This window comes from Anarrhichthys ocellatus, unplaced genomic scaffold (genome assembly GCF_004355925.1).
Source record: "Anarrhichthys ocellatus isolate YVR2014 unplaced genomic scaffold, GSC_Weel_1.0 scaffold71, whole genome shotgun sequence".
Taxonomy (NCBI): domain Eukaryota; kingdom Metazoa; phylum Chordata; class Actinopteri; order Perciformes; family Anarhichadidae; genus Anarrhichthys; species Anarrhichthys ocellatus.
In genome coordinates this window covers 319,055-334,812 of record NW_022280101.1, presented here as the reverse complement: position 1 = coordinate 334,812, position 15,758 = coordinate 319,055, and the positions used below count along the sequence as shown (strand labels likewise).

The following is a 15,758-nucleotide window of genomic DNA, read 5'->3' as shown; positions in this document are numbered from 1 at the left end:
ACGTCATCACTAGAACACTAGTCCTCCTTCAGCTTAGTGGTGGTGGAGTTTGTTTATAGCCTAGCGTTAGCATTGTACTTCTAGCGATTGCATTCACGATTCAAAAATCCTAAAAGTGGTTTTCATTTGTGAAGATTATTTTGCTGAGCAAAACGTGTAAGTAGAATAAACGTTTGTTTGCAACAGCACTTATTTTCTGCAATAATCCAAAATACAATGGAACAATCCCATTTACGTTTTTGTGGAGGGAAGCAGTTCGATGCTAACCTCCAGGTTGGCCTACAAATATACATCATCCCTATTTGAAATGACCAATTCCCTGCACACTGCAGTCTTGCAGAAAACGTTGCCACCCACTTCATTCCACCTGCTGGTTTTGGTGTGTGATCCCTCGCTGGCTTCCCACTCACAAAAAGTTTGTGTTGCATTTGTTGGAATGCCTTCAGAGGGGCACAGGTAGCATATAAACCATTATTTCATAGCTTAAGTTGGGCAGTATACCCCCCATCGTTCAATACTTGCATTTGAGTGTTTTAACATTGAGGCTAAACTTGCATAAGCCCATTTGGTTATCGAGTTGCATGTCCACTTAATGGCTAATCGTACATTTTAAGTGTCATCTGAGAGAGGAATGAACAGAAAGACCAAATCATTGGCCAAGTCGCCATCAAAATTTGCTGCAAGTTTAGAATGAATTTCCAGAAAATTGGCACAAAAAAAGAAAGAAAAGGAAATTAATTTCCATCCACTTGTGTTATGTGAATGTTAGGAGTAGGGGGGCATTGAAATAAATGGTTGGTGGCACTAATTCTCCCGTCATTAAACCACTGCAGAAGAAGAGAGTGCAACAAGATGAATTAGTTCAAGAGCTCCAGTGAAACCCCAAACGAAGGAAAACAATACAGCAAACATGATGGAAATATGGTTTATGTGTGTGTCATGTATCCATGTGAGCAAGGTTACTGTCTCCTCATCACTTCATATCATCTGATGTTTCTTCAGTGGATGTTTATGTCACATATATCATGATTTAGTGTGTTTCCAGTTTGTTGTTATTGATGCACCAACCTCTCCACCTCAGCCAAACAGTGAAAACTTTTCTGCAACATTTAAACTTTATTTTAAATATTAATTTCAGGCATTTTATGCACAAATTGAAAAATGTGCATAAAAGAAGACAATATTCTGTACATTGACATCTATTTAAGGTATTCACATAAATGTATCTTCTTGCCTTTTTAACAATTACTAATAAGAATTCAATGCTACTCTCAAACAATAGTATACTGTGATGAGTATTATTTTCATTCAGTGCTGTTTTTATCTATTTTTCTAAGTAATGTGCATTAGTTTGGATAAGTGCAGTTTGTAAATACCACAATATGAGCAGTTCAATTACTGTCTTATTTGGTTATGGGCTTCCAAAATAGCGGTTATGCAGATCTCATGTTGCTTAACTGCCTTTTAAACAAAAACTATTTAAGTATGAAACAGCATTCTGTTAATTTGCCACACAGGATTTGTTATCAGTCAACTGTGTGCAGGGATACAATGTCAGTATGTTTAAATTCTTTATACTGAATAAGTCTACAGGTTCTGGGTTTCTCGTAGGTTTGTCACAGATGTGGCCCGCTGTCCATTCTTTCCATCAGTGGTGATCTGACCATATGTTGGAGAACCTTCTGACTGAGAATGGAACCCACACAAAGCTCATGCTTTGTGTGGACAATGGAGATGACGGCTGCCAGAAATGTATGGATGGAGAACCATTGTTACACATTTATAGACCCCGTTCAGCAAAAGTCATACTGCTAATTCATCAGCTTTGCACATTTGAATAACAACACATCATGTCCCCTGGGGTTTTGTATAAAAAGGCCCTGGAGTCATGGAGCTGGCAGAGCAAGTTGAACCATCCACCAGGAACAACCTAAACCACCATCATGGGCAAGGTAATGGGATGTTTACTTGTGTTTTGACACAAAAAAAACCTGTGTTTACACAGGAAAATACATACAAATTTAAGGTACACGCTGATACGAACACTATCTCATATACAATCTTACCTCTGTTCTCCATTTCAGATCATCTTTTACGAGGAGAAGAACTTCCAGGGTCGCTCCTATGAGTGCATGAGCGACTGCTCCGACATGTCCTCCTACCTGAGCAGGTGCCAGTCCTGCAGGGTGGAGAGCGGCTGCTTCATGGTCTACGAGCGTCCCAACTACATGGGGAGCCAGTTCTTCATGAGGAGGGGCGAGTACCAAGATATGCAGCGCATGATGAGCATGGGAATGATGTTCGACTCCATCAGATCCTGCAGGATGATCCCCAATGTACGAGACCTCATCTATACATCCCTTTCATATTTTATACATTTAAACTTCATTTGTAGTAGTAAAATGTGTGCCCATACTTACATCTTTACTGTATTGTATTACAGCACAGAGGCCAGTTCAGGATGAAGATCTACGAGAGGGAGAACTTCGGCGGTCAGATGAATGAGCTGATGGAGGACTGCGACAACATCATGGACCGTTACCGCATGAACGAGTGCCAGTCCTGCAACGTGATGGACGGCCACTGGATGATGTACGAGCAGCCCCAGTACAGAGGCAAGATGATGTACATGAGGCCCGGAGAGTACAGGAGCTTCAGGGACATGGGCATGAGCGGCATGAAGTTCATGAGCATGAAGCGCATCACTGACATGTGCTAGACTTCTGTATTTGACTTCAGTAAATAAAAATGATGTGTAATTCATAATGTAGCTGTGTTGTCAAGCAAGCATAATTCCTTTTTGTGGTTTGTCCTGAGCTGTTGAAATAACTTATCTAATACCATCACCACAATTCTACACAGAGCATTGATAGTAACAGTGTTCTAACCCTGTTAGAAGCTTGCTTACATAAAAAAAAATATTTTCTCTTCAAAAAGTCGAATAAAATAGCAAAATACATACAAGACAATATCAAACTTACAGAGATCAGACGAAACAAAACATTTTAAAACATGAATACAATAAAATAAATATAAAATGAAATACAATAATGGGCGTAAAGTATTAGAGGAATTTTTTGTTCAAAGATATCAACACTTCACTAACATTTTGGCTAAATACACAACTTTCTGTGTCACTAGCATGGCTTTACGTCTTTACGTCTGCTGCTCAAAGTTGAGTTACAGACATTAAAGCTCGGGTCGGTAACACTGGAGAAACTAAGAGTACGTAGAAACCCAGCCCAGTGATGCTAAGCCTTTTTCAAGCAGAAGAGAGGATTTCATTCATTGATTGTTGTCGGGATGGAAATAATTTCAACAAAAAAACACATTTGGTTTTGAAAATACATTACCCACTCCAGCTTTTCTGTCCATCCATATTTTGTAAGGTTCTCATCTCAGAAAAGAAACCTCTGTTAGCTCAGACAAGGATGCTCTTAGCACCTAGCAAGCTGGTCAGAATCCTGTGTTTTAAAGGGGGTGAAGCACCGCTGTGTGTTATTAGCTGTTTATTTTATATGATTAATACCTGATACATTCTGTATTTGCTTCAACATATTGAGGAACAGGTATATTTTGAGGAAACAGTATGATTTTGATGCTGACTTTGTGAATATAATATCCAGAATGAGTGTAGCTGACAAACAACAAGAATTTAATTCGTGCTGCTAATCGATAGTTTGGAATATACACAGCTCATTTCTCACTACCTGTACAGGTAACTTTGTGTAGTCTGGCTCAGTGTTGCTGCTACTAGCTGCTGTTTTTCACTGGATCATCAGCCATGTTAGCTATTGTTAGCCAACAGGTGTCTATCAAAGTGTGACATAAAGTACGAGTTCCACATACAAATCTACCCCTAAACATGAGTTTTACTGGTTTACAGCAAGTTGGTTTATTTCTTACTAATGATAGTGTCCATATACAAGCAAGACGAAAATGGCATTGGATGATGACGTTTCTGAACCAAAAACGTTTCATATCTGCTTTGTATCTGTGAAAAATGGCTGGTTAGGTTTATGCAACCAAACTACTAAGTTAGGTTAGAAAAAATATAGAAGCTAGTGTTTAAATAGCAATGTAACAACGTAACGTATAAACATAACTGGCATGTATAAATAACTGCGTTTAAGAGACGTTCTTACGTGGCAATATGTAACAATCTTAACTACATTACCTAATAAGCAGAAAGTTAGGTTTGACTTTTTGTTTCACAAAGGACACGAACAGAGGTCTCCTGGGTGAAAGCCCTGTGTTTGTTGGATCCATTCAGCCCATAGATTTTCTCACTTATTAGTCGTCATACCACGTAACTTTCATACCACGTAACTTTCATACCACGTAATTTCCGATAACTGTCACTGGACATTCTACTTTGCTTGCTGTCGTTCAACGTATCCGTGGTTTGCAGAAACGTACAATGACATTTTTTCCTGGCAACTGGGTTGATATAAGCTATCATGACATACAGCTCAGGATGGATGAAGCGTTAAAACAAGTAATACATAGATGTATATATATATATATAGAGTATGGTAAAAAAACAAACTAGTGGGAAAGACTGTGGTACAAATATCTTATATAATAGCATGTTTATAACCTCTATGATCTTTTACTAGTAATTCAAATATTTTTACATTTGCTGTACTCAAAGGTCATCCAGTCACTGCTGGACTCTTCTACATTTACATATGGTGTTAGTTTAGTTTATTATCTGTGATAAAACCACAACAAAAGAGGCTATTTGTTAACAAAACTCTTGTGACTCCCACAAAAAGACTACTAGCAAAACAAAAATGGCGTACCTCTCCCCATTGTGTGTCACAATGTGTCTGTAATGGGCGAGCGTCGCTCTTGTACTTTCTCTTAGAACACAAACACAATAATACGAATCAATTGTTTTGAACGTCAGCCTTTTTGAAAAGCTGGAACAGATTATAAACGACAAAAGATGTATATGTTTTTACTTGTTAACAGTGTGACCGGCCTCATAACCAGTTTATTATTTTGTTGTGAAAAAAAGCAACTTAAAGCTGGAAATGTTTTCCCTGTGACTTAACTATCACTACTTCACAGTTGCACCGTATTATAAGTACAGTAAAGTGTGTGATCAGTCTTATAAGATAATAGATAGTGTGATCGACATGAACAACATGTTATTGGCAAGAAAATGATATGCTTTGAGAATCAAATGTAGGAAAACAAGTTACGGTAATTTACTTTTGTTCACTTTTGCAAAAGGTATGCAATACTTACATATGTATGTATTACTTAAGTATGTTAAAATTCCACCACCTACATTTCTTGTACGTGTACTGATCCGTCATCCCATTAAATGTTTTGAATTTCTTACAAAGAGAAACCACTATGTGCCCTAATGGTGCACTTATCAAATATAAATACTTGTATATTTTATATAAATGAATTCCCCTTGCTACAAATCCATACTGTGTCTATTATTGATATCAACATATGTCTGTCTTTTACTCTTGAAGTAAATGATGAAGGATTATCTGTGTATATAGATATTATTTAAAATATCAAATGATTGTATCATGGTTTGCTTAACCCAACTCATAAGTGCTGCCATCTGATGGTGTGCAATGTAGAGTCCCTAAAACCTAAAAACTTAAATATATATTCTTTTTGTGTATCGTTTTTTTTCTTTACCATGAGTTTAGGTTGTACTTTGTCGTATGAGTTTCAGATCACTCAATAAAAAGTAACAGAGGGAATTAATTTAAAAGAGAATCACTGGATTTTATTTAAAATCTTGCTTCTGTACATTAGTGCTCTAATAACAGGAATCCATGATGCGCTTCATGCTCATGAACCTCATGCCGCTCATGCCCATGTCCTTGAAGCTCCTGTGCTCTCCGGGCCTCAGGTACATCTGCTTGCCTCTGTACTGGGGCTGCTCGTACATCAGCCAGTGGCCGTCCATCACGTTGCAGGACTGGCACTCGTTCATGCGGTAACGGTCCATCATGTTGTCGCAGTCCTCCATCAGCTCGTGACTCTGACCACCGAAGTTCTCCCTCTCGTAGATCTTCATCCTGAACTGGCCTCTGTGCTGTAAATTGAAGTGAACATGAGTCACTGAAATCCTCCTTCAAAAGACGTAATTTGGTTCAATGTAATCTCATGTGTAATATCAAATGAACAGGAAATGAGTTACAGTACCATGGGGATCATGCGGCAAGACCTGATGCAGTCACTCATGCCCATGCGCTGGTAGTCGGAGTACTCTCCCCTCCTGACAAAGTACTGGTTCCCCATGTAGTTGGTGCGATCGTAGACCATGAAGCAGCCGCTCTCCACCCTGCAGGAGTGACACCTGCTCAGGTAGGAGGACATGTCAGCGCAGTCGCTGCTGGTCTCATAGGAACGACCCTGGAAGTTCCTGTCCTCGTAGAAGATGATCTAAAACAAACAAGAAACCACAATGATAACAGTGTACAGATTGTATAAAGTACTTTCTTTTTAATATATCGTCAACCTTAATCAGACTATGAAAGCTGTACACACCTTGCCCATGGTCATGACTACAGTTGCTACTGTTTTGGCTCTAAGGTACTGCACACTTTTCTCGATGTCCCCCATTGCTTTTATACCTGACCTCGCACCCAAACGATACATGACCCCATTGTTCAAATTCCTGACAGAGCAACACGGTGCAGTGGCCCCCGTGTATAGTTCAATTCAAAGTGACCTTGATCGTGATTTGCGGGGGTTGCATTTGTGAGAGGAGGCCCCCGCATTGCATTGTCTGCGTTGCTGAACAACAGAGGATGTGTTTTCCAAAAAACATGCTGTACTTTTCTTTGACGGGCTCATTAAATATGTCACCTCTGATCTAATGTTTTTAATGGGTAAAATAAAATAGAGGATTATTTTCCTCCCCCCCAAAAAACTGTATTGTTAGCAGTGAACAAATGCACAAGTTCCTGGAGCAGAATAAACTGTAAAAAACAAACAAACATGTTGAATGAATTAATATTTATTAATGTTGGCTTTTATATCGAATTAACCAGAACATTAGAGCCACAGGCAATATTTATTTGATTTCTGAGATGAAACCATATAACAGTCACTATGATCCACCAGGAAATATGTTGTTGTTTTCATAATATTTCCAAATGAAAGTATCTTGTAGTTAATAGCTGTTGATGTTTTGTATTTTATATTAAGATGATCATTTATGTGTTTACGTTCAATATTTAAGTTATAGAAAGTGGGAGAACCTTATGAGTGTTTAACTGTCCACCGCTTATCAAACATGTACTATTTATTTAGTTTATTTAGAATTATTTTATTTTGGAATACGTTTACTGTTCATTTTATTTGTTCTATCCAACATTTTTATAACAGTCTTTTATTTATTTTTAAACACAAACTTCAAATAATGTACACGTGTATGTATATGTTTCATTCACATAAATAGTGGAAATTTAATACATTAAAACAAATGTATTTTCAAACCTGGCATACAATTGATTACATTTAAAAAATAAAATAATTGTAATAATAATAAAACTAATAATTTAGTCACAACTTTAAATGATGCATACAAATGAATTTGGGTGTTCATCCCTTTACAAAAAAACAACTATAAAGTTGTATAAATAACCACTTGATCCACTCACTTATGTAGCAATATGCAAAAATCACACATCCCTATGTCGACACAGAATCCTGCTTTCATTTTGAATCTCTGTTATTAAAATAAAAAATAAAACATACATATCATAACCTGATGAGTCTGTAGTAATACAGGCTGTTTCACTCACACACTTTATGCATCTTGGGCAAATTAGATGTCTTATATTTTAAAAAGCAGGCGTGAATGCAACAAAGTAGCATTTGTGACTCATTGTTATCATCACAGCCCAGGCTCAGAGAGCTGGACAAAGAAGGAGGGCCCACAAGATTTATAGTCACTTACTATTTGGAATTGAGACAATAACAACACAATCTGTAGTCTGTAAATCAGCGGTGGTTGCAATGCAATGCAGTGAGGGCAAAACCAGAAGAGCAGACGATGATTGTGAGAGAGAGAGAGAGAGAGAAACAGACCCAGTCTCAATCCTAGGGCATCGAACACCGGCGTTTTATCAAGACCCCCAGCGTCTCATACCGACGCACAAGACATCTTTGTTAGCGTCTGTATGAGACACGCCAGGCTTTCAAGTAACTACCATGTAAACCCACCCGCGTCATTATTTGATGCTTTCAGAAACTGACGAGTGATGACATAGTACAAAGACCAAAAAAGTGAAACACCACCCAGGGCGCATGGATCAAACAAACACAGGACTTTCAATCAGGAGACCGGTGTTCGTGTCCCAAAGTGTTGTTTGAGTTATCTTGAAGTGATGTGACGTGTTCTCCATACTTACCTAAGTGGTTTTGTTTATATTCATAACGTCAACCACATGTCTATAGCGACCGTGCGCTGGGCTACCCAATATGTTAGAAAGTGACGCCAACGGGTCCGACAAAGCGCCAGTATTTGACGAGTTAAAATGAGAACTTGTTGAAATAACAGTGCAGCGTGCCCTGGTGCAAGACATTAAGTGAGATGGCTCCACGTATCTCTGTCTGCGAAGGGAAAAACACAAAGGAGCACTGACAGTAAACGAGCTGACAGATTATTTAGTTGCTCAAACCACTCATCAAAGAGGAGGCAGCTAACGATATGATATAGTTTGTTGTTCACTTTGGAACATTTTTCTGGAACTTTTCTGGAGAATATGTGTTGCATATAGATTGTGCCTTTAACATCTGAATCAACCAAATACTATTAATATTAGTATAAGCACACAGTATTTGATTTTCTATGTGAAGAATTACCTAACTTATCCAACCTTACCTATTATACTCAAAGCTACTATTTAAAATATTTTTTATTTATTCTTAAATCTTGAACTACAGAATCAGAAATAACTTTTTTTTACTAGTGCTACTACAAATTCATCTTTTTTTTACTTACTTATTAATCTTTTTTTTAATGCATTTCTTGGTACCTATACAATAACTTAAATTTACAGAATAGGAATAGATGCATTTTCCTTTATGTCTTCTGATAAACCATCATATATTATGAATGTGAAAGAACTTCTTTAGGTGATGATACGAGGTTGTAAATGATGGATATGGAGGATATCAGAGGCAATCAATGAACTATAGATATCTTTTTCTATTCAAACTTTGCATTCAAATTATGCAATACAGACAAAAATCAAATTTATAAAGTACCAACAATGAAGATGACATAAACCACGTTATGTATGGACATTTTTTAATTTTTGAGTTTTGTTTGAAACATCAATTTGTAAAGTTAACAGGAGTCAGTGATGCGTCGAATGGAGCTGAATCTCATTCCATCGTATCCCATGTCCTTGAAGCTCTTGTACTCTCCGGGCCTCAGGTACATCATCTTGCCTCTGTACTGGGGCTGCTCGTACATCAGCCAGTGGCCGTCCATCACGTTGCAGGACTGGCAGTCGGACATGCGGTAACGGTCCTGGATGTTGTCACAGTCGTCGTTCAGCTCATTCATCTGACCGCCGAAGTTCTCCCTCTCGTAGATCCTCACTTTGTAGGACCCTTTGTGCTGTTAAAAGTAAATACATAGTGATTAGTCATTTTGAAGGAAACTTCCAATTAGAAGTCATTTGTGGGATGCAGAATTCCCTGATCTTTGTACCATGGGGATGTTACGGCAAGACCTGATGCAGTCACCGAAACCCATCATGCGCTGGTAGTCGGAGTACTCGCCCCTCTTCAGGAAGTACTGCTGACCCATGTAGTTGGGCCGGTCGTAGACCATGAAGCAGCCGCTCTCCACCTTGCAGGAGTGACACCTGCTCAGGTGGGAGGCCATGTCAGCGCAGTCGCTGCTGGTCTCATAGGAGCGACCCTGGAAGTTCTTGTCCTCGTAGAAGATGATCTAGAATCCAACAGAGCAGCCGCCCCAAGTTCAGTATCACACATTGGGACGGACGGGCACCGATATCAAGCCTGATGTAAACAGCTATCGTTATGGAATAATTATCTTAGTGAGGTAACAGCGCCAAAAGAAGGATGCCTTCCTTTGCACAGTAATGTACAACATATAAATACAGCAAAGCAAAAACTTTACAAGAGTAACAGTTGTAGTAGAATATCCACGAAACACTCACCCTGCCGTGCATGGTGGCTGTTACATTGAGTGATGCTATAGCAATCCTATCCTGGATTTAAGCCTTTTTTATACCTAACGTGGCATCCAAACACTCAATGGCACCATTGTGTAGAAGTCATGAGTCAGCAGCATGCGATGTTGGACCCTCTGTTCGTGAATGCTGATGGGAACGGGTTATTATGCATCCTCTCACAGGTTTTATCAATCTAGATCAAACGGCTTCTGTATCTGTCGGTTAAATGTGTGATTACTTTGACTATTAGAATGATTGAACTCTTTTTAAATTTTATTTACAAGTAACATACCGGGGGGGGGTTGAAAGTCTGAATCATCTTTAAGGTATAGTGTGGATTTATTCTGTTACTACAATTGTTTATGCTGGATTGACACAAACATCTTTGTAACCTGAAACGTCAATGATCTCAACTGCTCATAAAAAAGGTGCTGGAGCTATTGTGAAATGTGTGCATGATCTCTATGAAGGATGCAGCAATCACCTGTTTGATTTATGGTAACCATCATTATTTGTATTATAATAATGTTATCTGCTCATTTTATAGTTGGAATTATTTCTACACAACAAACTAATGCTTGTTGTTATCAGCTGCTTACATAATTACAGTTGACCTTTGTGCAATGCATGCATCATTTGAATACAATATACTTTGTATATTACATGGTGGAGTAATTTGAGTGCAATATGGGTTATCATATTTATACATCACTACCAAGACAGACTCAGAGTAAATAGTGAACTATACTGTACATTGAAATGTATTGTTTGTACTTGATTTTCGTTAGAGACTCTTAACTGGATGTTGTTCATACTCTTTATATCATCTAAACTGTTGTTTTTATTGTATTTTATGGTGTCGTCTTGGCCGAGTCTGTCTTCAAAAGAGATTTCAGTCACAATGAGACTTTGACCAGGTTAAACGAATGAAAATAGAATAATACAATAATGATGATAAATAATAAATATAGGGAATATTGAATAACATTGAACAGAGTCTCACACAAACTGTTCCAGGGCTGAAAACTTCATGAATATCTACAAAACAAAGTGGATAGTATCTCACAGAATCAGTATCTCATATATAGAAAGAATATACATTATACACCGTTTGTACAGCTTCATAACATGTTACTCAAACTAATAATATTTCAGATGCTTCTGAAATCTTATTCTGATTTGCTTAATTGTGATTTGCTAAACAAATGTTTGTTGTTTCTGTTGCAGAATATATGTATGCAGAATATATTTATTTCTTTACACGTCAATGTTTATCTGATGAAGTACGGTTTTACAATGTGTTGTGTCTGTGAAATCAACATTTATTTTTGTATTTAAATTTCTCTTCATGTTTGTTAGAGTGATACATTATTTTCTGTTAAGTTGTGAACATGCTTGGTTTGAGTACCTCTTTATATTTGGATTCTCATTAGTAAAACAGGATGAAAAAAAGTCACAAGCTCAATATTTCGTTTTATCTTTCATATTTTATTTCAAAATGAAAATGTCTAGCACATGTCCATGATGCGCTTCATGCTCATGAACCTCATGCCGCTCATGCCCATGTCCTTGAAGCTCCTGTACTCTCCGGGCCTCATGTACATCTGCTTGCCTCTGTACTGGGGCTGCTCGTACATCAGCCAGTGGCCGTCCATCACGTTGCAGGACTGGCACTCGCTCATGCGGTAACGGTCCATGATGTTGTCACAGTCCTCCATCAGCTCGTGACTCTGACCACCGAAGTTCTCCCTCTCGTAGATCTTCATCCTGAACTGTCCTCTGTGCTGTTTTGGAGAGATTTAAAAAAAAAAAAATCTTAATATCAAGTTTTGTGGGGGTTGTAACTCAAAGTAGAATCATGACGGATGCTGTTTTAAACCTACCATGGGGATCATACGACAAGACTTGATGCCACCACTCATGCCCATCATGCTCATGTGGTCGGCGTACTCGCCCCTCCTCATGAAGTACTGGCTCCCCATGTAGTTGGTGCGGTCGTAGACCATGAAGCAGCCGCTCTCCACCCTGCAGGACTGGCACCTGCTCAGGTAGGAGGTCATGTCGGAGCAGTCGCTCATGCACTCATAGGAGCGACCCTGGAAGTTCTTCTCCTCGTAGAAGGTGATCTGAAAACAAGGGATTAGTTTATAATTTGGGTTATCAGTAAATGCATGGACATAAGTCTTCTGTTTAAAGTGCAATATTTGTGATTAATGCCTGAAATGATCCAGGTGCTTACCTTGCCCATGCTCATGTCAGTGGTGGTCATACTTGTAGATGAGCTGCTGCTGTTGCTACTGCTGCACTGCTGTCCTGTTTGGTTTAACCCTTGCTTTTATAGCCGACCAAACCCTACAGAGTCAGTGGCCCCCTATTGTTTAAACCCCTGACCCAGCAACATGGTATAGAGCAGCGTACAGGCCTGTGTTACTGTGTTGCATAATCACATGACTGGCCCCTCGAAGACTTTAGAAATGTCACCCTTTTGACCGGGTTACACAAAAATCAGCGTTCGGCACAACAGCTGATTTTTTTACCCCGTGAAGTGTATAATAGTTAACAACAACCGATGCTACCTTATAATGTTCCGACAAAAAAGACGGCCATGTCAGAATTACTTTGCACTGTCTCGCAGAGTTCGACCAGTTCTACAACGCATTCCGTGTCGTTGACCAATAGGAGCGCAGAGCGACAGAACACTGCATCATAATTGCTGAATCCATCTAACAATTAACCAAATTTTAAGTGGACTGACATTGTAGATAAAGGTAGAGTAATCTTGCTGTTAACGGTGTACGAAACAGAATTTTAAGCTCATTGATTGGATGTGTTTTACCAAAGTGGTTCTTGGGAGTTAAAGGAGTAAAACCAACAAGCATAAGAGTGTTATGAGTGTTAAGAGTGTTATTTCATGTCTTAAAATTGTTACTATGTGGCATTAACAACAAACATTAGCTAGCTCAAGTGGCTACCATTAGCTACGTCACTGGTTGACCGCAATTGCCACTCTGGTCAGATGTTTTATGAAGTCCAAAGCACCTTCTACGTTTCATACGCTGTTCAGGGTTTGAAACCATTTACCTACGGGCATTCATCAGCAACACCCATTAGCAGGTTATTTAGCTCATTAATGAATGTGCTTGTAACAGCTGGGAGTGCAGGTAGTAGGGGAAGGACCGCTCTGGATGTTGGCAACAAAGGCTGGTTGCTAGAAGGACGGAGGGGAGGCTGGTTGCTAGAAGGACGGAGGGGAGGCTGGTTGCTAGAAGGCCGGAGGGGAGGCTGGTTGCTAGAAGGCCGGAGGGGAGGCTGGTTACTGAAAGGGCCAAAGGGAGGCTGGTTGCAGACTGGAAAGCAGGCTCAAAGCTAACAGACCAGGATGAAGGCTGGAGACTGGCAGACTGGTTTCCATCAGACTGGAGGTTAGCAGACTACGATGCAGAAATGAAAATAAAGTCCTCTTCCCACCCAGTTATCAATTTTGGCAAAGCAAGGCCTTGAGGAAACCTCCCAGCATGCCGATGATGAGGCTTCCTCCCTTTCCCTACTCCCGTGTGCCATTTTGGAGACGCAAAAGGTTATAAGTCACCACATAGAGTTCCTGACCAAATAATTCGTCTGCTGGGTCCATTATAGACAGATCATATGGTCGGGTTGGGAGTGCAGTTTGCAGGGGATGGACCCCAAACGCAAATGAAACGGACATACTGATGCTATTCTTTTTTGAAAATACTTTATTGCAATGTTTCTTTCATCATCTTCCGACAATTGTTTACTTCAGGGGTTATTGCACATTTTTTAATACTTTATACAAGTTAAATGTATAAATAACAGAAAATAACTAAGAGATACAAAACTTCAAAAAACAAAAAACAAAGAAAGGAGGAGTTGTGGGGGAGTGTAGGACAGGGGGTATTTGGATGGTGATGGGAGAGGAGTACCTATTTATTGCAAGGTCGGGCTGGATGGAAGTAAAATGTTATTTTACAGAGTATTGGGGGAGAAAGTCTTATTCCATTGTTTTATGTGGTCTCTGTGTAAAAAGTATTTTTTTTTCTATGTCCAGAATCTGTTCTATTGTTGAAAGCCATGAATTTAGTTTTGGTATTTTGGACTGTTTCCATGTCCTCTTCACCTGCTTCATGGCCGTCACACACAATTTGTTGAAGAGATGCATGTCCGCTGATTTCTTTCCTTGTAAGTTAATACCCATAATACTTTCTAGTTTCAGAGGTTCTTTTTTCAATCAAGTCCTGTAAGGGTCTCAATATTGGGCATGTAAAGAATGTGTGTGTTTAGATTTCTACTTGTTCCTCACAACTTCTCCAGCAACTAGTCCCTGCTAAAGGGATGACATTTCCCGTATTTGTTAGGCATAATAAAATATCTCATGCTCACTTACAAAGCAAATTTCCTCCAGTGTTTTTTATTGTGATTTTTTTAAGTTTGTCTTTCCAATCTTCTGCTGATACGGGCAGGTGCATTGTGGTGTGATGCCATCACAAGATGGTCACTAGCTCAAGTTTGGTTTTGAACTTCAGCATTACTAGAACTTTTACATTTTCCTTACTTTTCAATGGTAAAATTCCTTTATAAATAGTGTTTATGTTAATGCATGTAATGTATAATTGTTGGAAATTGCTTTGAAAATGTATAAGCCTAATATTGATTTCATTGTTCAATTTAACAATGAAATGAAAAGCTAAATTTCTCATCATATTAAAAACATCAGGTGAAAATCTACTTGGTGTCGAAAATGTTAAAATATATCAGATTTAATGACACCTTATATATTTTTTGTTGCAATAATTCAATGAAGCAGTTAGGCAGTTGTTAGAGTGCAGACATTATTTATTTAATGGCATTTGATTTAGTGAACATTTAGTTGGAGGAATCCATGATGCGCTTCATGCTCATGAACCTCATGCCGCTCATGCCCATGTCCCTGAAGCTCCTGTACTCTCCGGGCCTCATGTACATCTGCTTGCCTCTGTACTGGGGCTGCTCGTACATCAGCCAGTGGCCGTCCATCACGTTGCAGGACTGGCACTCGTTCATGCGGTAACGGTCCATGATGTTGTCACAGTCCTCCATCAGCTCGTGACTCTGACCACCGAAGTTCTCCCTCTCGTAGATCTTCATCCTGAACTGACCTCTGTGCTATTTTGAAGAAACAAGAGAAAAATATTGATTATTTCAGAGATAAAAAAAAGGTATCACTCAAAGATCAACTTTTAAGGTCTGTTTTAAACCTACCATGGGGATCATACGGCAAGACCTGATGCAGTCCCTCATGCCCATCATGCTCATGTGGTCGGCGTACTCGCCCCTCCTCATGAAGAACTGGCTCCCCATGTAGTTGGGGCGGTCGTAGACCATGAAGCAGCCGCTCTCCACCCTGCAGGAGTTACACCTGTTCAGGTAGGAGGTCATGTCGGAGCAGTCGCTCATGCACTCATAGGAGCGACCCTGGAAGTTCTTCTCCTCGTAGAAGATGATCTGAAAACAAGTGAATTGTAATGTTTAGAAATAAAGCAGTGAGGTGAATATGGTGACAGT

General features: G+C 39.2%; 5 protein-coding genes across 6 annotated transcripts in view; 1 reads left to right on the top strand and 4 right to left on the bottom strand.

The window, feature by feature from the left end:
* Positions 1-1,887: 1,887 nt before the first annotated feature.
* Positions 1,888-2,770, top strand: LOC116397670 (gamma-crystallin M1-like). The gene is made up of 3 exons (XM_031873318.1): positions 1,888-1,952; positions 2,085-2,336; positions 2,444-2,770. Exons 1-3 carry the CDS (start codon positions 1,944-1,946, stop codon positions 2,717-2,719), a joined length of 537 nt encoding a protein of 178 aa, XP_031729178.1. The 5' UTR covers positions 1,888-1,943; the 3' UTR covers positions 2,720-2,770.
* A 2,965-nt stretch (positions 2,771-5,735) lies between these two features.
* LOC116397666 (gamma-crystallin M3-like) lies at positions 5,736-6,572 on the bottom strand. The gene is made up of 3 exons (XM_031873311.1): positions 6,529-6,572; positions 6,184-6,423; positions 5,736-6,073 (listed from the first exon to the last, which is right to left on the bottom strand). Exons 1-3 carry the CDS (start codon positions 6,541-6,543, stop codon positions 5,795-5,797), a joined length of 534 nt encoding a protein of 177 aa, XP_031729171.1. The 5' UTR covers positions 6,544-6,572; the 3' UTR covers positions 5,736-5,794.
* Positions 6,573-9,284: 2,712 nt separating this feature from the next.
* Positions 9,285-10,213, bottom strand: LOC116397673 (gamma-crystallin M3-like). The gene is made up of 3 exons (XM_031873322.1): positions 10,185-10,213; positions 9,710-9,952; positions 9,285-9,616 (listed from the first exon to the last, which is right to left on the bottom strand). The coding sequence occupies exons 1-3, from the start codon at positions 10,194-10,196 to the stop codon at positions 9,341-9,343; spliced, it is 531 nt and encodes a 176-aa protein (XP_031729182.1). The 5' UTR covers positions 10,197-10,213; the 3' UTR covers positions 9,285-9,340.
* A 1,457-nt stretch (positions 10,214-11,670) lies between these two features.
* LOC116397675 (gamma-crystallin M3-like) lies at positions 11,671-12,495 on the bottom strand. Its single transcript, XM_031873324.1, has 3 exons — positions 12,439-12,495; positions 12,083-12,325; positions 11,671-11,983 (listed from the first exon to the last, which is right to left on the bottom strand). The coding sequence occupies exons 1-3, from the start codon at positions 12,466-12,468 to the stop codon at positions 11,708-11,710; spliced, it is 549 nt and encodes a 182-aa protein (XP_031729184.1). The 5' UTR covers positions 12,469-12,495; the 3' UTR covers positions 11,671-11,707.
* A 2,585-nt stretch (positions 12,496-15,080) lies between these two features.
* The window catches only part of LOC116397665 (gamma-crystallin M3-like), a 1,192-nt gene continuing 514 nt past the window's right edge, over positions 15,081-15,758 (bottom strand). Inside the window, exons 2-3 of one of the 2 annotated variants that reach the window (XM_031873310.1) lie at positions 15,456-15,698; positions 15,081-15,359 (exon numbers count right to left, since the gene is read on the bottom strand). In XM_031873310.1, the coding sequence (XP_031729170.1) occupies positions 15,081-15,359; positions 15,456-15,698 (522 nt within the window). The remainder of the gene's footprint in view (positions 15,360-15,455; positions 15,699-15,758) is intronic. The other variant, XM_031873309.1, reaches the window with a different exon arrangement.

What these genes read in the sequence shown, in the direction of transcription:
- LOC116397670 (XM_031873318.1), top strand. An exon ending in CCTGCAGGATGATCCCCAAT is followed by an intron (nt 2,337 to 2,443) that starts GTACGAGACCTC and finishes ATTGTATTACAG; the next exon opens with CACAGAGGCCAGTTCAGGAT.
- LOC116397666 (XM_031873311.1), bottom strand. An exon ending in CTTGCCGCATGATCCCCATG is followed by an intron (nt 6,074 to 6,183) that starts GTACTGTAACTC and finishes TTCAATTTACAG; the next exon opens with CACAGAGGCCAGTTCAGGAT.
- LOC116397673 (XM_031873322.1), bottom strand. An exon ending in CTTGCCGTAACATCCCCATG is followed by an intron (nt 9,617 to 9,709) that starts GTACAAAGATCA and finishes TACTTTTAACAG; the next exon opens with CACAAAGGGTCCTACAAAGT.
- LOC116397675 (XM_031873324.1), bottom strand. Translation starts at nt 12,468, where the DNA reads ATGACCACCACTGACATGAGCATGGGCAAG. An exon ending in CTGACATGAGCATGGGCAAG is followed by an intron (nt 12,326 to 12,438) that starts GTAAGCACCTGG and finishes CCTTGTTTTCAG; the next exon opens with ATCACCTTCTACGAGGAGAA. An exon ending in CTTGTCGTATGATCCCCATG is followed by an intron (nt 11,984 to 12,082) that starts GTAGGTTTAAAA and finishes TCTCCAAAACAG; the next exon opens with CACAGAGGACAGTTCAGGAT.